Below are 26,628 nucleotides of genomic sequence, written 5' to 3'. Positions count from 1 at the left end.
TACACGTCACTGGCGAAGCTAGAATCCTATGACTTGGGAGATGCAGGAGGATCAGAAGTTCTGGCCAGCCTTAGTACCATACTGAGTTTGAGACTGTTGTGGCCTCTAGAGATCCTGTCTGAAAAGCAAAAACATTGTAACAGCTCGTCGGTATAGATCTTCTCACTTCTAGCCTACTTCTTCCAGTGAGTCCCATCCAGCCCCACCTCAGCTCCTCAGAGGTGATGATTTGGTGTGCTCACTATCAAAATATGTGTGTAACTCAGCAAGATAGGCAGCTGAGTGGGAAGACCACACTCCTGAGTGCTGGCTAAGGGGGCGAGAATGTGGGAAGTATAACTGAGACTTCAGAGCCTTCTATCAAGTTCTTATTGTCAGCTATTGCCGCTCTCTTCCCCACAGGTTGGGACAAGCATTCCTATGGTTACCATGGCGATGATGGGCATTCCTTCTGCTCCTCTGGGACAGGCCAGCCTTATGGTCCCACATTCACCACAGGGGATGTGATCGGCTGTTGTGTCAACCTCATCAATGGCACCTGCTTCTACACCAAGAATGGCCACAGCCTTGGTAGGTGCATAAGAGACCTTGAGAGGGCAGGCAGGCCTTCAAGAAGTCAAAGTCGTATCATGGAGCCTCTGCACAGCTCTCTCTGGGGAACTACAGGCATTTCTAGCTATTCGGACCCTTTCAGGTGAATGGAAGGCACAGGGAATGCCTGTTATTAACCTGTCCCTTCAGCAGCATTTATTGTATAAGCCCAGGGTGGTTACTGGGGGTGCAGGAATATTCTGGTCATGATCTTGTCTTGTCTGTTGCACTTGATGGAGAAGTTTGGGGGCTCTGACTGTAGTAATCAGTGATTAGGGTTTGAACACTTATAACCTGACCCAGACTATGGCCAGTTCTTCTGAGAGGTGGGATACTGAAGGTAACAGGGAGGGCTGTCAGACAGAAAGTAAACAGGAAGGAGTCAGATAGGGACAGATCTCTGGCCTGTTCATGGTTAACATGCAGCAATGTTGACAGAGTTACAAATAAAACTCCAGAGAGAAATGGAAGGATGCAGTGGAGAAAGGCAGGTATCCCGAGGGTAACTCTGAAGTGGTGGGCATGAGGAATGGGAACAGAGGTCCAGCAGGCTAGAGGGATGGGCACACTAGTGAGAAGAGAAGCTGGGCTGGTGCAGGTTAGACAGTGAAGGAGGACAGCCGGGAGGGCTGGGAGTGTGGTGGGCTCCTTGAGTGGAGCTGTTCTCTGCAGAAATAGAAACTTGGTGTTAGAACCCGAGGTGGGTGTGGTGCTGAGTTTCTGGAACCCCAGCACGACAGAGGTAGGGCAGACAGAGCCGGAAGTGAAGGCCACCCTTAGCTATGAGTTTGAGCCCAGTCTAGACTATCAGAGCACTATAAAAACAAACAGGGATTAGGGGGAGAGAGAGAGAATATGCCAGATTTGGCATATGCCTGACATCCCATCATTCCGGAGCTGAGGCAAGATCATTTGTATGAGGTGAAGGCCAGCAACTGGCCTGTGCAACTATCCCAGTATTGTCCTGTGACTCCCACACATGTGTGTCCCTATTCACATAAGTACATAGTATACAAGATAAAATCAATTAATTAAAATTTAAAACATATGATAAACTTCAGAGAAAGGGTATATTCCCAAACTGTCCCAATAATCACAAACTTTGCTATCTGGATCCCTCAGGCATTTTTTTATTCATCTGCCCAGTGAATGCTTTCTATAGATCCTGTACAAAGACCTACACATGTTTAAACTTCATGTAATAGTACATTGCCTAATTTTTTTTCTAATCTTTAAAAAAAAATTCTACAGTCTTGTTTATTTCTTGATATTTGATGTTTATTTCTAACTTTGGTTAACTCAGAGTATGAGAAATAAGTTGATTAATAAAGACACTCAACGTCCTAGAAGAGGAAAAGGTCAGGATCTGAGCCCTCTGTGCTGTTGAGCTTGCTCAGCTGGACCCCAACTAGTAAGAACCTGTGTGTGAGTTTGGAGATGGAATCCACTGTTAGAGTGCTTGCCCAGCTTCTTCAGGGTCCTAAGTTCAGTCCTTAGTATCATAAAACAAGGCAAAATAGACACACACACACAAAGCCAAAGAGTCAGGTTACTCTGTATCACCCTTACCCCCAAGCTCCGTCTGGTAGCACAGACCATAATCCTAATTTCTTGAGGCAGGGGCTTTAAAAAACTCTCAGGGCCAGCTAGGGCATCTTAAGAAAAATGAATAATAATAAGAAGAAATGAAAAGAAATAATAAGAAGAATAAATGAAAAGAGGGCCGGAGATAGGGGCCATTTGTTGGTAGCGCACGGCTTGCATCCCTAACACTGGATGGAGGTGGGGAGGTGGACGGGAGCAGGCAAATCAAGCATATTAGCTTGAGGCCCATGTTTTCTATCTGGTTCATAAATGTATTGTTGAGGCCTTACTGAAATAAGGATCAATAGGTCCTGCTCTTTGTGTGTTCTAGATCATGAAATTTCATGATGTTAGATTGATAGATGCTAGGTGAATCTTCCCATGTCAGGTGCCAACTTATCATTACTAATATGCTTCAGATTCTAGTCCTGTCCACTTTAGGGAAGTAGAATGATATTTCCTGTCTCTGGCTGCCCTGGTGGTCCTTTTCTTTTCTTTTCTCTTCTTTTCTTTTCTTTTCTTTTCTTTTCTTTTCTTTTCTTTTCTTTTCTTTTTTTTAAAAGATTTTATTATTTATTTTATATGTAAGTACACTGTAGCTGTCTTCAGACACACCAGGAGAGGGAGTCAGATGTCATTAAGGATGGTTGTAAGCCACCATGTGGTTGCTGGGATTTGAACTCAGAACCTTTGGAAGAACAGTCAGTGCTCTTAACCGCTGAGCCATCTCGCCAGCCCCCGGTCCTTTTCTTTATCAGCTCTTGAGCCTTATGTTCATCATTCTGTATTTCCAGTTATTCAACATATACCATCTCTCTTGGTGACTTCAGGGGCACTTTGAGGATCAGCTGGCTTTCAGCTGTTTGTCCAGACCTGGTGAATAATTGAGTAAATGGAGATTGAGGACTGCCATCTGGTCCCTGAGTGATCTGTGTGATTGTAGATTCTTTCTTCTTCATGTGGTTCTGTACTGTCTCCCATGGTCTTCTGTTCTCAGCTTCAGGGCTCCAGACCCTGTTTGGTCCAGAATTCTTCTCATCAGCAAGCCTGGCTATCTTGTTTGCCTGGCCTTTCATCCTGTGTGTCTACCCAAACCTTATTATCACAGTAGCCTTGTGGAGCAGTGTTGCCTTCCACAGTGCAGTATAGATGAGAGTGGTTTCTTTCTTCATTGTCCTGGAAGCCCTTCAAGGACTTGTCGTTCTTGGTGCCATTGTGAGGCAGAGTTAGGCAGGTCTGAATGGGTCAACCTCTCCCAGAGTGTGGCAGGTTTTTCACTGTGTAGCCCAACAGCAGTCAGCTTGTACCTAGACTACATGATGTATCAAACAGCTTTCATAGCCTGTCTTATTTTCCTTCCTTCTTTCCTTCCTTCCTTCCTTCCTTCCTTCCTTCCTTCCTTCCTCCCTCCCTCCCTCCCTCCCTTCCTTCCTTCCTTTCTTCTTTCCTTCCTTCCTCTTCCCATCCCCCCTTATGAGGTAAAGGGTTCTTCAGGTGGACCAGACCACTTTGGATAACTTGGTAAAGGTCACATGGCAGTAATTGATGAAGCTAGAGTCCCTTTCTTTTAAGGGCCTGTGAGCGTCTCCTTAAGCCTGGGAGAGAGTAGCTCCTTGGATCCTCCGAGATCTACAGGGGTAGCTCTCCAGCAGACTACTCTGATGTTGGGACTCTGACCCTATTTGGGAGGCGCACAAGCATCCTCAGGCTATTGGAGCATAAGGTTTTTGACTTTCACTCCTGGAAGAGTAGAGTAGCCAACTTGTACGTAGACCTAGCAAAGGCTGTGTCATCTGCCTTCACCTTGGCTGTTAGTCTGTGAGCCAGCGTGAGGAATAGCGCACACTTTGTCAGGCTGTGCTCAGACTTCCTCTGTGCTGCATTGCTAAGTTCTCTTTCCTGCCAGGGGAGGGTTCAGGAAGTCCTTTGGGAGCTTCAGGGAGTCCGTACTTTGTATACCCCTAATGCAGAAGCTGAGGCGTTCCCACATTCTGATGCCCCCCACTCCTGTGGACATTACTCAGGTCTACTTGTATGTTTGGTGTTGCACGACCTCCACCCTTACTGCAGCTCAAATCTGAAGACTAGAGATGCATTCCCCACTCCTAACAGGAGGGTTTGGGGATGCATAGGCTACTGTCAGCCAGATCTTGGATAATAAGAAACTTCTGAGAACTTGGAACTTTTGGGGTCTGAAGATGGGAAACATTAATCTGTCAGCTTGGCGTGCTGAACTAGGCCTGTGCAGAACTACCACTGCCAGCGTCTCGGTGACAAAGGCAGCCCCTGTAGCCTCTGTGGGTCTTGTCTTTATCTGTAACTGGGAGAATGAGCACAGTGCCTGCTCTAAGGAAGTGACATCAGGTGTATCAGGTAATAGATGATAGGGTGAGAGCTCATAGTAGATGTCTGTGCAGGCATGTTACATATCAAGAGGCTTGAATTTGCCAGCCTAGGAGAAAAATCACTTGGTTTAGTTCTTTTTAGCAGTTATTCTTTGAAAAGGTAGAAAAACTGTAGCCAATTAATTGATTACCTAAGGTCCTGGTTTTTCTTCTGATTAGATTGTCCAACAAGATGAAGGCCCAGGCCTAAAACTACCAGTCCCTAGTACCCTTGTCTATGCTTGACCACCACCCGCACCTTGAGTTCACAGACCACTGGAGGCCAAGGGGCCATCCCTATCTTATGGCTGATGACTGTCCTTTCCTCCCCACAGGTATCGCCTTCACAGATCTCCCGGTGAGTACTACAGTAATGGGTCCTCCTCCTCCTGGGCTGTTGAGGGCTGCCGGGGAGGATGATGGTACCTGCAAGTGCAGGGTGTGGAGTCTGGCCCTTTCCCCAAGCAGGGATGTGTGATGTGCTACCAGCTTGAGGGTGTCAGTAAGGGTTACCTGCTGGCCGTCCTCTCTTCAGCAGCAAGGCCTGGTCCTCCTCCACGTCTCTTAGCAGGTGACAGAAATTTGTGGCATTTTCTAAGGCAGAGTTGTGGGTGGGGGTAAGGGGGTTGTGGTGGAAGAGGGTAACTCCATGGGACAGGCTGATCTGAATGAGATGTCTGCAAATACAGCCAGTAGACTGGGTGCGACATGTAGGGATTGCTCCTGAACCATCTGAACAATCAGAAATCTGGTCCTTATATATGCCCATCAGATCTCTGAGGAAAGTCATCACCTCTGGAAACCTAGAATGCTACTATTCAGGGTTTCCTGACACTGGGATATGAGTTTTGTAGGCTTTTCTTAGAAAAGGATGGAGTTCTCTGTCAGCTTAGTCTGGGATTCATCCCCATCTTCTCTATCCCATTACTTTACTGAGTGGTATAGGCATTGTCACATACAGAGCCTTCACCCAAAATGCTGGGAGCCTGGCATGGGTCTATTTGCCCTGGTTCTGAAAAGGAGAAGTTTGCTGACTTTGGTGGCTGTTTTAGGATCCTGGGTATCCGACCATGCCCCAGGAAGTATATTTGTGATTTGAGGGGTCTCAGAACCTTTTTGGTTGTTGGTTTTTGTTTTTGTTTTTTTCCGAGACAGGGTTTCTCTGTGTAGCCTTGGCTGTGCTGGAACTCACTCTGTAGACCAGGCTGGCCTCGAACTTAGAGATCCGCCTGCCTCTGCCTCCCAAGTGCTGGGATTAAAGGTGTGCACCTCCACACCCAGCGGGGCCTCTGAATCTCAACTGTAGTTCCCACAGTCATGTTTGAACTTCCTGTCTACGTATCAGAATCCTTCCTTCATACCTGGAACCCCCAGAAAGGGGCTGTTGTCCTAGGCAAAGGGAGCAGACTCAGAAGAATTCTGACTCTGGCTGGGGAAGCATCTAGGTATGGAGACATGACGTGAAATGAGCTGACGTGAGTGTGGGCAGTGTGCTGTCAAGTGCTGGAAAGATTGGGAAGTGTCCCTGGGCTTTGCCAGTGGTATGGGAGATGGGAGAAAAAGAAAGGAAGCAGAGTGTGTAGGTTTTGATCTAGTGGTGGGCTGAAACCCATGTGCTCAAAACCGTGTGTGGTACTTATGAATGACCTATTGCCTGAAGAGCAGACGGTGAAGAGGGTGCCAGGGAGCCAAGGGTGGTAGTGCACACCTGTAATCCTAGCTCTTGGGAGGTGGAGGCAGCAAGGTCAGTTCAAGATGACCTTCAACTACATACACACAAAGGCTACGTGAGACCTTTTTTCACGCCTTTGATCCCAGCACTCGGGGGGCGGGGGGGCAGAGGCAGGCGGATCTCTGAGTTTGAGGCCAGCCTGGTCTACAGTGTTAGTTCCAGGACAGCCAGGGCTATACCAGAGAAACCCTGTTTCGAAAAAAACAAAAACAAAAGAATGGATTGGGGTTCCTGGAAAAAAGTGGTGTTTAGTGGCACGTGGAGGAGGTAGGTGAAGATTTGGGTGGTGGCATGGGAGCAACTGAATGAGGGATGGCCTCACTAAAGTTGGTCGTGGGAAATGGACACGGCTATTGCATAAGTGTCACTGCTGAGTAAACCTCTCACAGGAAGAGGCAGCCTCTCCATTACCAGCTCCGGAAGCAACTCACCAAATCTTTGCCTGCTCTGCAGTGTTCCTCCTCCCATGTGTCACCCCATTTCCTCATGTACCTCCTGGTAGCCGAGGGATCCTTGGCCCTGCATCTCTTCCCAGAAGTTGTAAATGACCACATAGCACATTTTTATTAGTGCACATGTAGGGGCATACAGCCCTGTCTGCTCCTGTGTACCTTGGCTGAGTTCTATAAGGGGTTCCCAGGCCTTGGGGACACAGTGGCCTTTGATGCAGAACAGAGGCGGCTTTCCATGTGGGGCCTTACTTGCTTTTCTTTTTGTTCTCCCCCAGGCTTTTGAGTATAATTTTCTGCTAGTGAGGTAGACTAAATGATTGGTCCCTACTGCTCCTGCCGTGCAAGTCTCTTCCAGTCCTAGTGTTGGCTGGCAAGAGCCATGGAAGTGAAGAGAAGCCCTGCTGCCCGCAGGGTCCTGACTGATACTCATTCTTCTCCTCAGGCCAACCTCTACCCCACTGTCGGCCTACAGACACCTGGGGAGATTGTGGATGCCAACTTTGGGCAGCAGCCCTTCCTGTTCGACATTGAGGACTATATGCGGGAGTGGCGTGCCAAAGTCCAGGGCACTGTGCACGGCTTTCCCATAAGTGCCCGGCTTGGCGAGTGGCAGGCGGTGCTGCAGAAGTGAGTGTTCCCCCCCCCCTCCTGTCCCCCAGGCCCCATGGTACTGTAGACCTGCTCAGTACTCCGGCCCTGCTGACAGTTGCAGTGGTGGGCATGCCCCTGGGGCACTGGAGCGGACTCAGCTGCTGATGCTCCCCTCTCACCAGTGCACATCACTCTTTGTGCTTTGGAGCTGCTCCTGGCTAAACCTTGCCTGCCGCTTGAGAAATGGCTCAGCAGTTAAAAACACATAGTGCTCCTGCCGAAGACCTGCGTTCAGTTCCTGGCACCCATGTCAGGTGGCTCACAACCACTTGTAACTCCAGCTCCAGAGGCTCTGACATCGCTGGCCTCTCGCGGCACGTGCTCTCACATGTACCAACCCACATAGGGGACTGCATACATACATATAACTCAAAATAATAACAATTAAAAAAAACCTTCCCCTCAGCCAGCTCACAAGACTTCTGTTTGTAAGATCACCAGCACAGGCTAGGCGTGGTGGTGCACACCTTTAATCCCAGCACTTGGGAAGCAGAGGCAGGCAGGTATCTGTGAGATTAAGGCCAGCCTCATCTACAATAGTAAGTTCCAGAACAGTCAGGGCCTTGTCTTTAAAAATACCACCACCAACAACAAAAGGAAATAACTCGTTTTGAAAAATCACCAGCAGAGCTGTGTTCCTTCCCAGGGTTCTGTAGAAGTTCTAGAACTACTATGTTTTATTCTTCTGTGGACACTTTTTTTCTGCTAGAAAAATCCATATTGCTGCCAAACGTGATGGCACAGGCCTTTATTCCCAGCAGTCAGGCGCAGTGGCAGGTGTTCTCTGAGTTTGACACTAGCCTGGTCTTCAGAGAAAGTTCTAGGATAGCCAGGATTACTACATAGAAAAACCCTGTCTCAAAAAGCCATTAATAAAAATAATAATTATAATAATTCACATTGCAAGGCTTTGGCTTGAGGTCACTTTATAGAGTCAGTATCCAGCTAGCGTGCTCCTTGGTTAGTTAATCTCTAAATTGTCTTGGAAGCCAGTGTTGCTGAGACTCCCAACAGGAGGGCAAGTTTGGGTCTTTATTTCTCTAGCCAACCTCATACCTGGCTGAAGCAGTGACTCTTACTCACCCACCTGTTAGAAGGTAGGTGTTAGCTTGGCTTCCAAGAGTAGAGAAGGGTCTGGCTTCTGCTAACCCTGACCATTGTTCTGCAAAGGCACGAGGGGCCAGGAGTAGGAGTGCAATGTACACTGGGTTCCCAGTCAGTCTCCGTCAGTCTCAGTCCCCACCCCAGCTCCTCCCTTCTCCTCCATTGACTTTATCTTTCTTTTGAACTCAGGGCTTTACATATGCTAGGAAAAGACTATCACTGAATCATAGCCCCAGTATTCAGCCTTCCTTTCTTGAGGGATGGATACTAAAGCAGCCTTGAGGAAGGGTTGAGGTACAGATAGCAAGACCCTTGTTGGGAAGACCAGCAGGACCACCTCTGGTTCCCAGCCTAGCAGGTGAGAATTGCTTCCTTGAGGGCCACAGCAATGCCATTTCCCACAGTATACTTTCTGGTTGGGCTGGGGAAGAGGTGGAGTTACTTTCAGGGTCTGGGCTCAACACATGGAAGTTTTTTGTTTATATGTATGTATCCATGTGCCTGTATGTGTCTTATGCAGTATTTGCTAAAACCTGCGTATAATTGTGTCCTGTTATTTCACATAATTTTATAAATATTGGAAGTGGTTGGGTTATCTTGGAGATAGACTTGTCACAAGCTTCATGTCTGGCTGGCTTCCCCTGGTGAGACTCGGGTATTATCATCTTCCTCCCCACTTCCCTCCCCTTCTCCTCCCCTCTCTGTGATAGCAATAGAACACAGATATTTGCACATGCTGGGCAGCCACAGTACTGCTTCCCTGAATCCCCAACCCTTGTTTCTTTTACTGGCATAGATAACACTTTCATAATAAAGAAATATATATATACATATATATATATATATATTTTTTTTTTTTTTTTTTTTTTACTTTCTGGGACTAGAGATGTGGCTCAGCAGTTAAGAGCACTTGCTGCTCCTGTAGAGAACCAGGGTTGGTTCCCAGAATCCACATGACAGCTTTCGATGGGTTCCAGAGAATACAACATTCTCTTTTGTACTCTGCAGGCACCAGCTATACTCACAGTATGTATGCTTACATGCAGGCAAACACTCTACTATATGAAACAATAAGGAAATAAGAAGGGCTTAAAGTTTACTTTGGTCTCCTCCAAAGTAGTGTTCTTAATTTAAGCTATGCTTATTCTGTTAGGAACTTACTAATTTTTCTTACCTATGTATTAGTGTTTTACCTGTAGGTAGGTATGTATGTGTACTGTGTGTGTGCCTGGTACTTGTGGAGACCAGGAGAGGGCATCTGATCTCCTGGCACTGAAGTAACAAATGGGCTATGAGCCACCATATGAGTGCTGGGAACCAAATCCAGGTCCTCTGCAAGAACACCAATTGCTATTAAACCGCTGAGCCATCTCTCTAGCCCCAAGAAAATACAGTTTAGAGTTATCAATGTTCATATGGGCTCATCTAAACCATTTTTTTCCAAAATACATTGTTCTTCTGTTTATGATAATAATAGTTACAGTTACTCTTCAAGAGTATAATATTTTTGTCTCAAATTAAAACTTTATTGAAAAACTGACACCAAGATAACAAAGGAGTGGACAGATTTTTAAAAGAGTGTATTGTATAATAAAAGGTTACATTTGCTGTTTATACCACCGCACTTATCCCTTAAAACATAGGAAGCCAGCCAGCCACAGGTGTACAGCCTTAGAACATTCTCACCATATCTGTCCACACAGGTCAGAAGAGCTCATCTTTGTACACGTGCATGTACATGAACACATGTGCACACGTACATATGGCATTGCTCAGCCAGCTTTAGTGGGGTTAAATTGTTGTATGTTATGCCCTTCCACAAAGACTGTGCTCCTATTAACCGTGAGGTGCCTGTCTCTCCCTAGCAAAATCAGCCTGTTATCTTGAATTCTTGCACCTTTGATGCATGGTATATTGTAAAGTTAATTTGACCCATATTCCTCCTATTCCCCTAGAGCAGTGGTTCTCCGTCTTCCTAATGCTGTGGTCCTTTAACACGTTCCTCATGTTGTGCTGACCCTCAACCATAAGATTATTCCTTGCTACTTCAAACTATGGTTTTGCTAATGTTACAAATCATAATGTAAATATCTGATATGCAGCTTATCTGATAGGTAGCCCCCAAAGGGGTTGTGACCGATGTGTAGAGAACCACAACTCTAGAGCCAGTGTTATAGCAAATGGCAGGCTCACTGGGGACACAGGTATTTCTAACTAGTACAGATAGCCCCAGAGTACCACCCTGTGCTTCTGACCATTCGCTTAAGTTTAATAGTTCTGTCAAGTGTGGCTGTGTCAGGCATCCTCTGTATCCTGGCAGCTGCCAACATTGACTGGCTAGTTGCCCTTTTAGGTAGCCGTGGGTAAGCTCAGTGACTAGAGCTGGGCTTATCGCAGTCTTTCAGGAGTCAGCCATCTTTATGAGCTTGAGGGCAACATATCTCAGAACCGTAGCCACTCCTATGACCTGGGGGTACAGAGGGAAGTTCTTATTTTCTTTACCCCTTCCAGATCATTCCAAGGTATGTGTAGGGTGACCTCTTGGGGACACATGTAGTCTGTCCCCTCCAGTGCTCCGTGAGAAATGTGGGTCTGAGTGTTACCTTGAGCTCTTCTTTTTTTCTAGCATGGTCTCGTCTTACCTGGTGCATCATGGGTATTGTTCCACAGCCACAGCTTTTGCCCGAATGACTGAAACCCCGATTCAGGAAGAGCAGGCATCCATAAAGAACAGACAAAGTAAGGTTAATTTTTCTCTCCTCATGCCTTTTACCTGTCCCTGACTCTGTAGCTCATTTCTGGTTAGTCTGTCAAGAGTACAGCCTCACCATATCTGTACTATCCTGGAGACCAACTTGCTGGCTCCAGTCCCTGCTCCTATCCTTCATTCAAGATAAAACTGGCCGGGCAGTGGTGGCGTACACCTGTAATCCCAGCACTTGGAGGCAGAGGCAGAGGCAGGTGGATTTCTGAGTTCAAGACCAGCCTGGTCTACAGAGCGAGTTCCAGGACAGCCAGGGCTATACAGAGAAACCCTGTCTCAAAAAAAACCGAAAAAAAAAAAAAAAAAAAACAGATAAAACTGACACAAGGGCAACCAGTGGCCTCAGAAGGTCTCAGAGCAGCCTCCCTAACACACTTTGGAAATCAAGTATAGGCCTGGTCCTGTCATGGCAGAGTCCTGTTCCTCCCTGTTTGTTTCCTCTCCCTGTTCCCTGAATCCTAAATTCTACTTGGCCTCCTATTCATGATCCCCAAAAGGAGTTTTTGTTTGTGCTGCACACTGCTCTGCCTTTGCCATTGTGTCCTGAGGTTCAACCATTCTGCCTGTTTGTAGCCAGAGAGAGGACGACTCCTGTCTGAACAGGGTGAAGCAATGCTCTGTGACTGTTGCCATGCTAGCTCCCTGCTCCTACCTCTTGTCCTACCCTTTGCAGATAACCAATTCTCTCTTGACCAAAGGCAGTCTCCTAGTATTCCTTGCGTTTGAAACATTTTAATGGAAGGAGGGTGGGATAGAGAATAGAACCCACACGGTTAAGAGGAGGAGAGGGCAATGTAGGTGACTGGATATGTGCATGTAAATGTGTCTGAATGCCTGCCTTTGTTTCTCTGAGCCCATCATCTCTGTGTCTGTGTCTGTGCATGTGTCTGTGTCTTCCTAAACAAGCTGTGGTCAGCCAGATAGAAGGAACAGTATTCTATTCTTGACTTGGGATCTACAGATGAGAGAGCCTCAGGCCTAGAATCACAACAGGAGGCACCAGGCTGTAGGACAAGAGCGAGAAGGCAATAGCAAGATGCTGATGGCCAGAGAAATGCCATCGTTAGAGATGCTGGTGTGAGGTAGTCCACCTCTTCTCCCTCATATTCTAAACTAGCCTCTGCCATGGTCCTAAACAACCATATTCTTTCAGCCTTTTCTGTGAGCTTCTCCAACTAGCAGGGTGCCAAGAGCCAGCCCACCTGACTTCTCTCTGGCCACAATCTAGGCTTGGGGCCAGGGATATGTAGGCAGTCTCAGCTCTCACTCAGAGACATGTGTTTCTCTACAGAAATCCAGAAGCTGGTGCTGGAAGGCCGGGTGGGTGAAGCCATTGAGACAACCCAGCGCTTCTACCCTGGGCTGCTGGAACATAATCCCAACCTGCTCTTCATGCTCAAGTAAGTCAGGTTTACGGTTCCGAGCCTGGCCCTCAGCTTGCACCCAGAGCCCATAGTGTGGTCCCAGGCCAGAGCATCAGTGCTCTGCTCCCTTCACAGGTGTCGACAGTTCGTGGAGATGGTGAACGGCACTGACAGTGAGGTCCGCAGCCTGAGTTCCCGAAGCCCCAAGTCCCAGGACAGCTACCCTGGCTCCCCCAGCCTCAGCCCCCGACATGGCCCCAGTAGTTCCCATATACACAACACAGGTCAGCCATTCTCCAGAGTGTGCTGGGAAGAGCTGGTGTGGGGAAGAGAGGCCATCCCACATGCCTTTCCTTTTGGTGGGCTTAGAACTGGCAACTAGGTTGGGTGGAAGGGAAAGGGACCACACAAGCAATCCACTTCTGACCTCCGTTCTCTGACCCTCCTGGCCTCTTAGGAGCAGACAGTCCCAGCTGCAGCAATGGCGTCGCATCCACCAAGAACAAACAGAACCACAGTAAATACCCCGCACCCAGCTCCTCCTCCTCGTCCTCATCCTCCTCGTCCTCCTCTTCCCCGTCCTCCGTCAATTACTCCGAGTCCAACTCAACAGACTCTACCAAGTCCCAGCCCCACAGCAGTACCAGTAACCAGGAGACCAGGTGCCTGTCTTGCTCCTCTCCCTGCACTCTGCTTCTGTTCTGTGCCCGCTGGACCTGCCCTGCTCTTTTAAATGCTGCCTTCTGCCCTTTACCCTCACCTCTGTTGTAGGTCTGTGGCTGGACTGGAACCTGCTGACGGGTCAGGCTGGACACTTGGTTCTGGCTTTTGTCCCTACTCAAGATGTAGCTGCCAATTGTCTTGGCTCTGGTTTTGTCTGGAGTTGCAGCCCTGCCAGACTTGAACATGATGGCCTGCCTACACAGGGCCTCCTTCTGGAGGCTGGGCCTGTTAGAACCTCTAGGGATCAGGCTCATGGACATCCATGTGAACTGGCCTGTAGACTCAGCTCCAGAGAGCATTCAGCAGGTCCTAGGCATGCCTAGAAGCTGACCTTGGTTTGGGTCCCAGCCAAGGCCACAGAGATACCCAATCAGTTTGGTTGGTAGGGATGAGAGGGATACATTGAAGATATGTATTACCTCAGAGGAGAGCCAGTGAGGAGAGAGTCACAGGACAGCCTTGAGACAAGAATGGGATCACGTGACAGGCACCCAGAGATAACCACAGTAGGGCTAAGTGTTGACTCCTAGAAAGCTTGGGCTGTTCTTTCATGTTCCTGGCAGACCTTGAGTTTGATGCCATTATAGGACCCGTTATGGTCTCTCAGGTAAACGCCTTCAGTTTACCTGAAGCAATGGTCAACAAAACCTCAAGGAGGCCCAACTCCTGTCTCAACCCTGCTCCACAGTGATAGCGAGATGGAGATGGAGGCAGAGCACTATCCCAATGGTGTGCTGGAAAGCGTCTCCACGCGCATCGTCAATGGGGCCTATAAGCATGACGACCTGCAGACAGATGAGTCCAGCATGGGTAAGTGCTGGTCCTTAGGATCACTCAGCTCCTGTGCTCCTTGAGAGGGCAGCACACAGTCCTAGTGCCACTTCCTCGGAGGTTCTGGCAGCTTGAGAAACTTTCGTTTCACTAAGTCTGCCACGTTCTTGGTCACTTCTGGATGGCATCCTTAAGGTGGATTCCACTGTGTAGGAAGGTCCATTCCTGCTGCCAAGACTAGAATCCTTCATGGCTAAAGAGAGTTCAAGAATGTGGATCTCATTAGCACCGTGCATTTGTGTAGGGTGGGAGGAGGGAAGTTTCCAAGTCTTACCCCTGGTCTATATTCCAGGTAGATGTAGGCTTCTCCACCTGCTCTCCTAGCTTGCCTGCCTTTCAGAAGCTGTAGCTTAATGGGGTCCTTGTTGTCCTTCCCTCTTCATTTGCCCTCTAACGTGTTTTCTGCTGGCCTCTGTGTGCAGACGACGGGCATCCACGGAGGCAGCTCTGCGGGGGCAACCAGGCTGCCACAGAAAGGATCATCCTGTTTGGCCGAGAGCTGCAGGCATTGAGCGAGCAGCTGGGCCGGGAGTACGGCAAGAACTTGGCCCACACGGAGATGCTGCAGGTACAGGATAAGCAGGCTCGCACAGCGCTGTCCCCATTTGATGCCGGGCTCTGGGAACATCTAAGGGTAGTAGGAGTAGGCCAGAATGGGCTCTAGTCATGTCTGCAGTGGAATGTGGGGTGTCTCGCTGTATAGCCCAGGGATACTGAGCTCTACTGGGTCCCATGCCGTGTTCTGTCCTCTGAGGCTATAGAACTGTGTATAGTGTGCTATATTCCCCTCACGGGTGCTCTGTCCTTTAGGATGCCTTTAGCCTACTAGCATACTCAGACCCCTGGAGCTGCCCAGTAGGTCATCAGCTTGATCCCATCCAGAGAGAGCCCGTGTGTGCTGCTCTCAACAGCGCCATTTTAGGTGAGTGCATCTAATAAAGGTAAAAGCTAACCATGGGTGTGAATGTCGCCGTAGACCCTTCAGAGGCTCCTGGGCTTTTAGGACTAATCCCAACCCCAGCCTCCCTTTGCCCAGCTGAGGTCATTGGCTGCTAGTTCAATGCCACATGCCACGTACCAGGTCAGCTTCCTTGCTCTAGAGGAGGCCAAGGTCCTCAGGTTTTCCCATCATGAAAGCAGGCCCACAGCCTGGTGGCCTGGTGGCTAGGACACTCAAACATTGACACTCTTCCCAGAGTCCTGCCCATAGTTTTAACTCCACCCTCCATCGTTAGGAATTTTGACCTGTGCCCAAGTCCTTGGCTAGGTACTGACCATACCTTGTTATCTCTTCCACAGAGTCTCAGAACCTGCCAAAGCAGCCTCCTTTGATGCTCGCCCTGGGCCAGGCATCTGAATGTCTACGGCTCATGGCCCGAGCAGGCCTGGGATCTTGCTCCTTTGCCAGAGTCGATGACTACTTGCACTAGCAGACCTTCCTGGCTGGCTCTGGCTGGCCCTCCTTCAGCCCTAGGGCTGGAGCAGCCCTGTCCTCCGTAGGCATCTGGTACAGAGACCTGGAAGCCATGGGCAGAGTTCACTCTTCCTACCTGGCCGGTCCATCCTCCTTTTCTCCTTCCCTTCCTCCCTCCCTCCCTTGTCCTCTCCTCCCTGTCCCCTTCCACGTGCAGCGACCTGTGACTCAGTATTGGCTGGTTACTCATGTGGTAGCTTCTCCTTTAAAGGAGATTTTGTTTTGAGGAGAGGTTGGTTTTTTTTTGTTTTTGATCTTGTGTTTTTTTTTTTTAACTTTTTTTTCCTCCTGACTGAGCCACCAGTGTTTATCTCGGGAGAGTTTGTGCTGAGCTGGTGTCTGCTAACTTAGTAATGAAGCCTATCCAGGTTGATGATAGCTTATTATTTTCATAAGTAAAAAAACAAACAAATGAGATTATATATATATATATATATAAATATATATTAAAAAAAAAGTCACAGTATTTATCGTAGCACTAGTGGTCCAGCACCTCTTGGGTGAGGCTGTCCAGACACCATGTGTTTTTATTTGAGTCCAACTCATTAAAAAAGAATCATCTCTTGTCACTTCAATCAAGTGATTTGTTTATTTTAGGCTCCCCTTTTGTTGAGCCTCAGGTTCAGCTGCTGCCCAGGAAATATGGGTTTTGGGGAAGGCTGTTTGGTGGGCAAGGTCAGACTAAGCTGTTTTGCAGCATCCCAAGAGGTGTGGGTCTCTAGGCCCCCTATAGGTAAACAAAAGAACTGCAGGTTCAGGGATTCAGGGAAGTGAGGTGGGCCAGGGGCACACAGCAAAGCAAGGGAACACAGGGTCCGTAGCCAGCATGCTGTCTACCACTCTACCCTGCCTCTCACTGCCTGCCTTGCCCCTCTCTCCCATCTCAATGCCTGCCTTCCCTTGTTAAGATGGCCAAATAATTCATTACTCTCAGTTGATTGCCTGGAAACTACCTGCCTTCATCCCAAGAGCTGCTGTGTGCCAGGCTGCCAAGAGGAAGCCATTCCCAAGACAGAGGCCCTTAAGGACAGGGCTCTTTTCTTCCTGCCAGAGTCTTCACCATCACTGCCCAACCCTGATGGGATTGATGCTTTCTGTGGAGAAGTTGGTACCTCATGGAGACTGATTCTTGGATCACTGGTCCCAGAGTGGATGGAACCCTTGACTTCCTGATCCGGATTTCCCTACAGCTTAAGGAAGGCTGCTCCCTACAGCGTGGCCCCAGCGACTCTTAGGAAGGGGGGACTCCATGGGCCTTACATATGTCCCACCAGCTGTTTCACAGGATCCTCACAGCTGGCGGGACAACAGCAACAACAAAACCCACTATCCCAGGGCTGAGATGCTGCCAGGACATGAGTAGGCCATCTGTGGAGGGGACTGTCTACCAAGGAAGAGGAGGGTCTATACAGAGGACACCTAGGAGGGCCAGGATTTTACCTGCTTCACAGGGTGAGTGAAAAGCCTAGGCAACCTCTGCAAAGATTAGGGTCAACTGTGGCAAAGCCACAAGTGAGTTTCCAGTCTCCAAGTGCATCTGGGCAGGGGAAGCTTTTGTTCTGCTGGTGGACACAGAAATCAATGGCAGAGCTCGAGATGTTCTGTGCCCACCAGTCCTCACAAGGCCCACAGCTGGACAAAATTGAATTAGACCATCTGTCAGTGAGGAAGTAGGGCCTTGACTGAGATCCTCCAAAATTTTGCTTTAGGGTCTAATCCTACAGGCTACTATGTTTTCCTGGTTCCTGTCAGGGCCTTAGTTTACAGCTCCTCAGGAGGTCTTGTCCTATGTAAAGGAAATTTCATCCTGTCCAAGGCTGGGACACCCAAGCTCCAAGCTCAGGTTGGAAATATCAGGCTGTTAACAATGGATGGGCCTTACATTTGGAAATGAAAACCAGAGGCATTTGCAGAGCAGTGGAACTTAGAGAACCTCTCCACCAGTCCTCTCCTTTTACAGTGAAAGAAACAGGTCCAGGAAATTAAGTGATTTGACCAAAGCCACACAGCAAATAGTGGCAGAACCAGGACTAACTACTCCTGTGGGTTAGACAAGTCCTGTCGTGACCTAAAGCAAAATGGCAAATGAGCTTTGTAAGGGGTTAGGTTGGCGTGAGTTCAGCAGTGCCTGAGCAGCTGGCACCTTTCGTGGTGTGACGGGTAGGGATGGGTGCTGAGACGTGGATTGCGGAGTGGCTGAGAGGGCCTTGGACGGCTTGGGACTGCTGTGTGCTGCACGGGATTGTATGTCCACCTGGCTCACACTCAGTACCCATGGCCACCTCCCCATTTAATTCTGTGCCTTATCTCACTGTTTCAGCTGAGTCCAAGTTGTTTACTCTGTTCCTCTCCAGAGAGGCTTTCTGTCCTAGTTGGACAGCTCACTTTGGGGACATAAGCCTTTGTTCCACAAGCTGTGGGGAGGGCCAAAATCAAGCTGCTGGAGCCAGTAATTAGTCCAGTCCTGCTGCCAGAGGAGACCTGTATGCACCCCCAATTCCACTAGCCCATTTCCAGGAATCTGGAGTGAGGAGCAGTTCCTGGAAGCAACTTAGCAAAGAGCTGGACCTGACCCTGGTGTGCAAAAGGAGGACCTGGCCGGGTTGGGTTTGTCCAGTCCTGAGGTAGCAGCATTTCCTAGCTCACTTTCCCTAGGAGGCACAGATGGCAGCTCCTTGCAGAGCAAGGGCCAAGTTGGCGGATGACTCAGAGTCCCTCTCCCCCAATCCCTTCCTCTGAGGGTCTGTGGCTAGGTGCAGACTGGGTGCAGAACATCACAAACTAAAGAAGTAAGGACTGCCTGGCTACCCAGCACCTTCCCAGTCCTTAAGCACAAAGATGAGGCAGAGGACTGTTGGGGCTGAACGTTCCTTTGGTTGCTCACAACTCAGGTATGCATGTCATTCGGCAGCTGGACAGCAAAGCCCTACTTCACCACCAATCACAGGCATTTGGACCTGTGGCCAGATGGTGGCTTCTGGCTGTCCCAGTGCCCACCTCTTTGCATCGGTTCCCTCCATTATCAACTACAGCTGAAACTGGCATCCTCCACAGTGTGCACACTGGCTCTGCCTTTGTCCTTGCAAGTTGATATTCGGCATTAGCATGAAACTTGTGGTGTGAGAGGGTTGACAGAATTCCAACACAAACATCCTAGTAAATTGTACTTGAGATGAAAAGATTCCTGTTGTATTTTGACAGAATTATTTTTATTAAAATACACATCCATGAGCAATTGTGTCTGTTGTTCAGAATCTTACTGGAGTTGGGGTTGGGAGGCCCTACCTCTTGGTACCTCGGGGACTTTTGAAATGTCAACTTTCAACTTTACAAGACTCCAAAAGGGACAGGGACTTGAGCTGTTCTCGATTGAAATTGTTCTCAGACATGGAAAAAACAAACTCAACTTCAGAAATGTGGGCTATTGCTGGGCGTGATGGCGCATGCCTTTGATCCCAGCACTCGGGAGGCAGAGGCAGGCGTATTTCTGAGTTCGAGGCCAGCCTGGTCTACAGAGTGAGTTCCAGGACAGCCAGGGCTACACAGAGAAACCCTGTCTCAAAAACAAAAACAAAAAAAAAAAACAAAAAAAAAAAAACAAAAAACAAAACAAAAAAAGAAATGTGGGCTATCAATTGTGTCTTCTTTTCCTTCAAAGATGAAATAGGGCTCAGTCTCAACTGATGGATGCCACAAATCTGCCACCTAAGGCTCTATCTAGGGTCATAGTGGAAGAAGGGGCAGGAAAATTGTAAGGGCCAGAGGAACAGGAAGTTTGCTGTGAGATTTCATCTAGAAATGTCAGCAGTTAGATCCATGAAGTCTCTTCAGCGTGGCTGCGTAAACTGGACCTGAATCACCAATTGAAGTGGGCGCTCTCATGAAGCCTCAGCCTTTGACTGGCAACTGAGGAGTGCTGAGAGCAGAAGAAATAGTTTTCCTCAGAGAAGAGGCCCTACATTTGTTACCTAAGTGACAAGCCCTGAATCCTACACATAAAGGTAACATGGACTGAGCAGGTGGTCTATCTACACACACCCTCAGGAAACAGGCCACTGATGCCGACCTCAGGAATGACACTGACAGAATGGGTGCATGGAGAAAACTGGAGGGAGAGAAGGGAAGGGAAAACTTTGTCATTAAATATTTAAAGCATGCTGGACAGTGGTGGCACATGCCAGCCTGGTCTACAGAGTGAATTCCAGGACAGCTAGGGCTACACAGAGATAGCTAGGGCTACCCTGTCTCAAAAAAAAAAAAAAAAAAAAAAATTAAAAACCTAAGACAAATTTTAAATGTAAAAAACAGTACTGGGGCTGGGTGTGAAAGTGTACACCTCTAGTCCTAGCACTAAGAGGCAGAGGCAAGCAGAGCTCTGAAGTTCAAGGCCAGTCTACAAAGTGAGTTCCAGGCAGGCCAGAGCTATATAGTTGAGATCTTGTGTCAGAGTATGGGGCTGGAAAGATGGTTCAGTGGTTGAGAAGGAATACTTGCTGCTCTTCAGTTCAGTTCCCAGCACACATCAGGTGGCTAACACCATTTCTGGCCTCCCACGCACCAGCACTCAGTACATACAGCCACATTCAGACACACAGACTGACACATAAAATAATAATAAAAAATCATTAAAGGAAAAAAGAAAGGATGCAATATGTTCTTGGTATTCACAGGAAATGAATTCTGGAAGATTGCTTTTTCTTCTAGACACCAAATTCTTTAGTGTTTACATACCTCATATAATACTTTAGATGCACATTTTAAAACTTTATGGTGTGTGTGTGTGTGTGTGTGTGTGTGTGTGTGTGTGTGTGTGTGTGTAGGTGCAACTTCCCCACTTATGCATGTACAGAGTACCAGGACTGTTGGATATCTTCCTCAGTTTTACTCTACTTTTTTTTTTTTTTTTTTTTTTTCAAGACAGGGTTTCTCTGTATAGTCCTGGCTATCTTGGAACTCACACTGTAGACCAGGCTGGCCTCGAACTCAGAAATCTGTCTGCCTCTGCCTCCCAAGTGCTGGGTTTATTACTCCACATTTTTTTAAAGTCTTCTTTTTACTACTTTCAACTATGTGTATATGAGGTGGGGTTATGTGCAAGTAACTGGTGCCTGTGGGGTCCAAAGGGGGCACTGGCTCTCCCAGAGCTTGTGTTAAAGGCAGTTTGAACCACCCGATGTATATGCAAGAGCAGTGCCCAGTCTTAACCTCCAAGCCACATCTCCAGCTCCTTCATCTTGTTTTTGAGTCAGGGTCTTTCACTAGACATGGAGCTTGCCAGACTGGCCGGGAAGGCCGTGAGACCCTCTCCTTCCTTCCTCCCGGGGCTAGGGTTGTGGTGTCTATGGTTTTGTGCCTGGCTTTATGTATGGGTCCTGAGGATTGAAGCCCAGATCATCATGGTTGCACAGAAGCAGTTTACCGACTAAACCATACCCCTAATCCCTATATGCAACCAAAAAGGAAATTTATTTTTCTTCACTGGGTACAGTGGTGTGCAATTATAACCCCCGACCTTGAGAGCTAGAGGCAGTTTGGTAAAACAAAAACTGACTGTGTTCTGAAGACATTCACACAAATCTTGACACCAGAGCTAAAGATGCTCCTCTTGAGTACTTTTGGGTTAAAGGATTAATGGCTCAGTAATGGACGTTAAGTATAGTTAACCAAGGGGACTGAGAGACCAAGGATTGGTACCAGTTCTCAGTTTCTTGCCTTCTGGTTGGCATAGAACCAACGTTTCTCCCGGTGTCATACAGAGAAACCCCCTTGTTCCATGAAGAGGAGATCCAGCCCTGTTTGATTCTAGAGAGCCACCTCTACTAGGGGTCAGAGAACCACCTCTACTAGGGGTCTACCTGGGCTTCCAGACAGGAAATAGAAATTTTCATGTGGCCTAAGTCTACATCTACTTGAGCAATAAGTTCCCTTGAAATTTTTATCAGTTAGGGCTAAAGTTTTAACTTCAGCAGAGCTGGAGATGCCTGCCCCCCTCCAATGGGGAAATGAATGGGGACAGCTGCTGTGCAGGTGTAAACCCAGAATTTAGATTTCGGTGGGCCCTGGGCTCTTTTTTTTTTAAATTATTATTATAGATGATACTTGTAGTATAACATAAACAAGGACATGAAGGAGTGAGGTCTCCATCAGTGTAAACAATTTACAAGTTTCAGGATTGGTTAAACTTAGTGTAAGCAAGCCAGGTAGTCTCTAGGGCCTGAAAATACACTGAACTGCATTCCCAGGGTTAAGCTGCTGTACATGGCTACAGGAATCTGTTTAAGGGAAACTGTCTAGGGGGTATCTTGATAACATTGATAGCAGGGACCCTTTTCTTAGAAGTCCTACAGGTGAGCTCAGGTTGATTTCATTTGTAGTTGTCAGGATTGGAAATGGAGCTTTTGGTTTGAATTCCAATCCCAATATATGAGGCTTTGGGGTCCAGACATAGTTAGCATTGGTTTACATAGGAATGGTCTCCATAGGTTCATATATGTGAATGTTTGGTCATCAGAGAGTGGTGCTGTTTGACAGGGATCAGGAGGTGTGACCTTGTTGCAGTAGGTGTATCCTTGAAGAACTATGTTACTCAGGGTGGGCTTTGGGGTTTCAATTGTTCAAGCCAGGCCCACTGTCTGTCTGTCGCCTGTGGATCCAGATGTAGAACTCTCAGCTACTCTCCAGTACCATGTCTTATACGCCACCATGCTCTCTACCATGATGATAATGGACTGAACCTCTGAGAATGTAAGCAAGCCCCAGTTAGTTTTCTGTTATAAGAGTTGCCATGGTCACCGTGTCTCTTCACAGCCATAGAACAGATCTCTGTTGGGTTGAGAATGGTTTAGGAACGGATACATTCCTTTTATCATCCCAAACATCAAAGGCTGGCTTTTGTTGTCTCCCTGACTTCTACCCTCCTAGTTACCAGAGGAATTTCTGGAAAAATTGAAAATTTTAAATTTAAGACCTTGGGAGGCTGTGTTCCAAGGGTACCAAGATGGGCTAGTTAGTTTCTGTTGGATCGTAAATAAGTTGATTCCCCAAGTTTTGTTGGTTTTCCAATAATAACCTTCACTTTCCTGCCACGCCCAAACCTTTATAGATATGGGATTGCACTGCCCAAGATTACAAAATTAGCAAAATTACAGGTAAAAAAAATTGCAGTTTTCTCTCTAGGACTATTAAGGGGTCAATTGTGACTCTGGAGGAATTTGTTTTGCAACACACACACACTCACACACACACACACAAAGTACAGAGATACTCATCCAACTCGGCACCAGCAGAGGAGATACAGTACTGGACCAATCAGAGTTAAATTTTTTTCAATAGTAGATCCACAACCCCAGTAGCCTCTAGACATAATGTTTTTTTCTTTTCACAGAAGTCCACCTAGAAGGTAGGTTAGGTTTCAGTGGAACAATTAAGCTATACACTCCAGTCTTCTTAAGTCTCATACTCAGGGTCTTAGCTTATTAAGGTTGTGGGCCTTTTCCATAGTCAGACAAGACAGAACAACCACAGTCCAGTCTTTAGGCCCTGTCATCCATAGGTGGTTGGAGGACCTCATGACAACCTGTCACTGTCCTCAGCTGTCACTACTCCTTCAGCTGGGTATGGTGTATCCACTGGTAACTTTCTCTGCTTTAGAAGTGGTAAGAACCGTAGGGCCTTCCCATGTTGGCTCCAGGATTAGTATCCAGATCCTCTTTACCCACACAAAGTCACCGGTCTGGAACTTATGTGCAGGCTCAAATTCTCTGATGAGGATACCACTGGGCTTGTTGCAGGGTCTGTAAGGACTTAGGGGGGGGGTTAGTAATTTCTGCTTCACAAACAGCTTAGGAAGGAGATAGCAAAGCCTCCAAGATAAAAGTATAAGTGAGGTGAAATCTTCTTGATATTGGGTCCATTTGGCCCAAAAAAAGGAAATGGTAGGAGGTTGGCCAAATTTTTGCCAGTTTCAAAGACATATTATTTAAAGGTCCTACTTACCCTTTGTTCCTATCCTGAGCTCTGTAACCTATAGATGCAATATAGTTTTCAGTCACCATTTAGGACCTTAGTCAAATTTGGGGAAACTTTGGCTGTGAAGGCCAGGCTGTTGTTGGACTTCGAGGAGAGCACAACTCTAAATCAAGGCGTTAACTCCCAGAGGTCTACTGAGTAGTGACTACTGAGGCTGTCTCCATTTGGAATAGGCTTCCACCCACCCAGAGAAGGTATCTGTGAAAACTAACAAATTCTTTATTCACAAGAATTTTTTTTTCCAAGATAGAGTTTCTCTGTGTAGTCTTGACTGCCCTAGAACAACCTCTGTAGACCAGGCTTCCTTTGAACTCACAGAGATAGGTCGGCCTCTCCTTCCTGAGTGCTGGGATTAAATGCATGCACCACCACTGCCCAGTAGAATGGTGAGGGTTATCTCTGTAAAGTTTACCTCTCAATGTTCTCCGGGGGTGCTTTCTTGGGTATGGGCTCCTTCTAGGACTTTTTTTTTTCTTTCTCCTTTGGGTTTCACATGTGTACAAGTGGATCATCTGGACACAATGTTTTTGACAAGATTGTCTAGTTGAAGGCTGTAATACCTGGGCCTCAGTTACTCAGCAGGTTTGGATGCCCCTATGTGGATGGCCTGGTGGAGTTTGGTGACTATTTGTCTTTCCAGAATAGTAGGGAGTTTGTCCAGCAAGAACAGCCATCTATTTTTAACCTTCTCAGCATTTTCCTTTTTTGTCCATTGGGTTCTTTTTGTGTATAGTTTAGGCATTGGAACAATTTGGTTTGGGCAGGGTGATCAAGATCTGAAGATGCCCCATTGGTTCTAGGGTTGCCTTATGAGTGACTAAGTCTGCTGCTCTGTTCCCTTTTGATGCCCTTCGCAATGGACAATGGGTATCTCTTTTGGCAGCTGTATGGCCTCTAATGGGGACAAGATTTCTGGCAAAGGTGAGGACCCACCCCATCCCCTTTAAAGCATGTCATGGACATGAGCTGTGGCAAATCCATACCAAATATCTGTATATACAGTGCTAGATTTACCTTTCTTCCAGCAAAGTGCCTGGGTTAATGCCAGAAGCTCAGCTCTTTTTTTCCCCCTCAGCTACGGGGCTGTACCCACACTATACTATCCAGGGTGACAACTGTGGCCCCAGGATACCTGATTCCATCTTAAACAAAACTGATCCCATTAGTGTCCAGTATCTCTTCTACTTCTGTTAGGTCATGTCTGAAGGGTTGGACCATATCAGTCCATTCTAGGCAGTTGTGGAGAGGCTCTTTTGAGGTTACTGTCTGACAGGAGGATTGCTGAATTGATGGCTACAGTTGTACAGCATCATTTACAGGGCTGGTCTAGGAAAGGTGCTTGATAATGACTCTTTTGGATTTGGACGTCCATCTCGCTGAGGCCTCCAGAATGTTGTGAATGTTCTTCCCAAGAAAACACACAGACTTCCTTCTGTTTGTTTAAACCTTATTTTATGTGTATTGGTGTGTGCCTGCATGTATATCTAGGTAACATGTGCACCTGATGCCCTTGAAGATCAGAAAAGAGTGTCAGATCCCCTGGAATTGGAATTCTGCGTAGAACCCAGGGTCCTCTAGAAGAGCAGTCAGTGCTGTTAACCACTAAGCTGTCTCCCAGCCCAACACACAGAAGCTGTGAGAACTGAATAGAAAGTCTGTAGTGCTGGCCTGCACCTGCATGGGAAGCTTGCCTGCATCATGCAGCTCCAGGATCACTTTTTTTTTTTTTTTTTGCCTTTTATGTACAAAAACCACATCCTAATTGAAACACCTTGATTAGCGAGAACAATCAGTAAAAAGCAAAACTACAGAAGACAAAAAACAAGATTAGTAAGCCAAAACAAACAAACAAACAAACAAACAAACAAGATTAGTATATTTAAGGACTTTCCCAGATCCTGGAATTGTGGACTAGGTCTTAGATGAATTATTAGGTCTTTGTTTCCATTTTGGCAGGTGTTGGGGTACGTGTACTGGGTTCTAAGGTTAAAATGGTGTCTCTAACATGGCTTCAGTTGGACTAAGGTCAGGGCCTGTCACAGTGTATGGACCATTCCGTAGGCAAAGGACCCTGGGCTGTCTAAGACTGAGTGATCAGGCTGAGCAGCGGCATGCGTTCATTCCTTCTTGGTTTTGTCTTCTTTTTGTTTTTATGTGTATGTTTTGCTTGCACACATGTCTGTACACCACCGGTATGTCCTGTTCTCTTGGAGGTCTTCAAGTCTCTGGTACTCAAGTTATGCATAATTATGAGGTTTCATATGGGTGTTGGGAACTGAACTCAGGTCCTTTGCAAAAACAGCAAATGCTCTTAACTGCTGAACTACTTCTCCAGCCCCTTTATCCCTGTTCTTGATGTAATATGACTAGCTACTTCAAGCTTCTCTCCTACCTTAACTTTCCCATAATAATGAACTGCAGCTCAGGATCATGAGCCAAATAAACTTCCTCCCTTAAGTTGTTTTTGTTGGGGTATTTTATCACACCAACAGTAAAAGAAACCAAGACACCTCACACACACAAATCCCTTGGTTTGATCCCTATCAAAAAAAGGAAAATGTTATTGATTTTCTGGGCTTTCTTCCCAGCCTTAAAAGGTAAGGTCAATGTTTCTATTCATTGGAACTAGGGGATGATAGCACGAATAAGTAGTGTTAAGCAAACAGGGCCACAAGTACTTCCATGAGTCTTGTATGACTGGGTCTCCTGAATCCTCAAAACCAGGGCTTTGTGCAGAAAATGGATACAGTAAATTATGCTGATGTCAACCATGAGGTAAGACTACAAAGATAAAGGTGCTAACTAGGGTGTGACTCGTAGCCCACAGGGAAAAATGAGGGTTAGAAGTACTCAGGAGAAAAATGTTGGCACAATATGGGTAATTGGTGAATAAACAAGCTTTGATTAGAACAACTATGATGGTTAATAATGTTACAAGAAAAGCTG

The 26,628-nt window shown here is 47.1% G+C and overlaps 1 protein-coding gene across 7 annotated transcripts in view; it reads left to right on the top strand.

Moving 5' to 3' along the window:
• Ranbp10 (RAN binding protein 10) overlaps nt 1-18,889 on the top strand; it is a 65,524-nt gene extending 46,635 nt beyond the window's left edge. For 5 of the 7 annotated variants that reach the window (XM_030243813.1, XM_030243815.1, NM_145824.5 and 2 more), the window contains 11 exons: nt 403-570; nt 4,895-4,917; nt 7,186-7,370; nt 11,125-11,237; nt 12,554-12,662; nt 12,762-12,910; nt 13,084-13,288; nt 14,038-14,159; nt 14,603-14,748; nt 14,991-15,102; nt 15,480-18,889. In XM_030243813.1, the coding sequence (XP_030099673.1) occupies nt 403-570; nt 4,895-4,917; nt 7,186-7,370; nt 11,125-11,237; nt 12,554-12,662; nt 12,762-12,910; nt 13,084-13,288; nt 14,038-14,159; nt 14,603-14,748; nt 14,991-15,102; nt 15,480-15,610 (1,463 nt within the window). In that variant the 3' untranslated portion in view covers nt 15,611-18,889. Of the gene's footprint in view, nt 1-402; nt 571-4,894; nt 4,918-5,027; nt 5,131-7,185; nt 7,371-8,729; nt 8,857-11,124; nt 11,238-12,553; nt 12,663-12,761; nt 12,911-13,083; nt 13,289-14,037; nt 14,160-14,602; nt 14,749-14,990; nt 15,103-15,479 lie in introns of those variants that run through there. The other 2 variants (XM_011248526.1, XM_006531428.4) reach the window with 2 other exon arrangements.
• The last annotated feature ends 7,739 nt before the right edge of the window (nt 18,890-26,628 follow it).

Source organism: Mus musculus, chromosome 8, assembly GCF_000001635.26.
Source record: "Mus musculus strain C57BL/6J chromosome 8, GRCm38.p6 C57BL/6J".
Lineage (NCBI taxonomy): Eukaryota > Metazoa > Chordata > Mammalia > Rodentia > Muridae > Mus > Mus musculus.
Note: the sequence above shows the minus strand (reverse complement) of the source record. Positions and strands in the feature narration are given on the sequence as shown.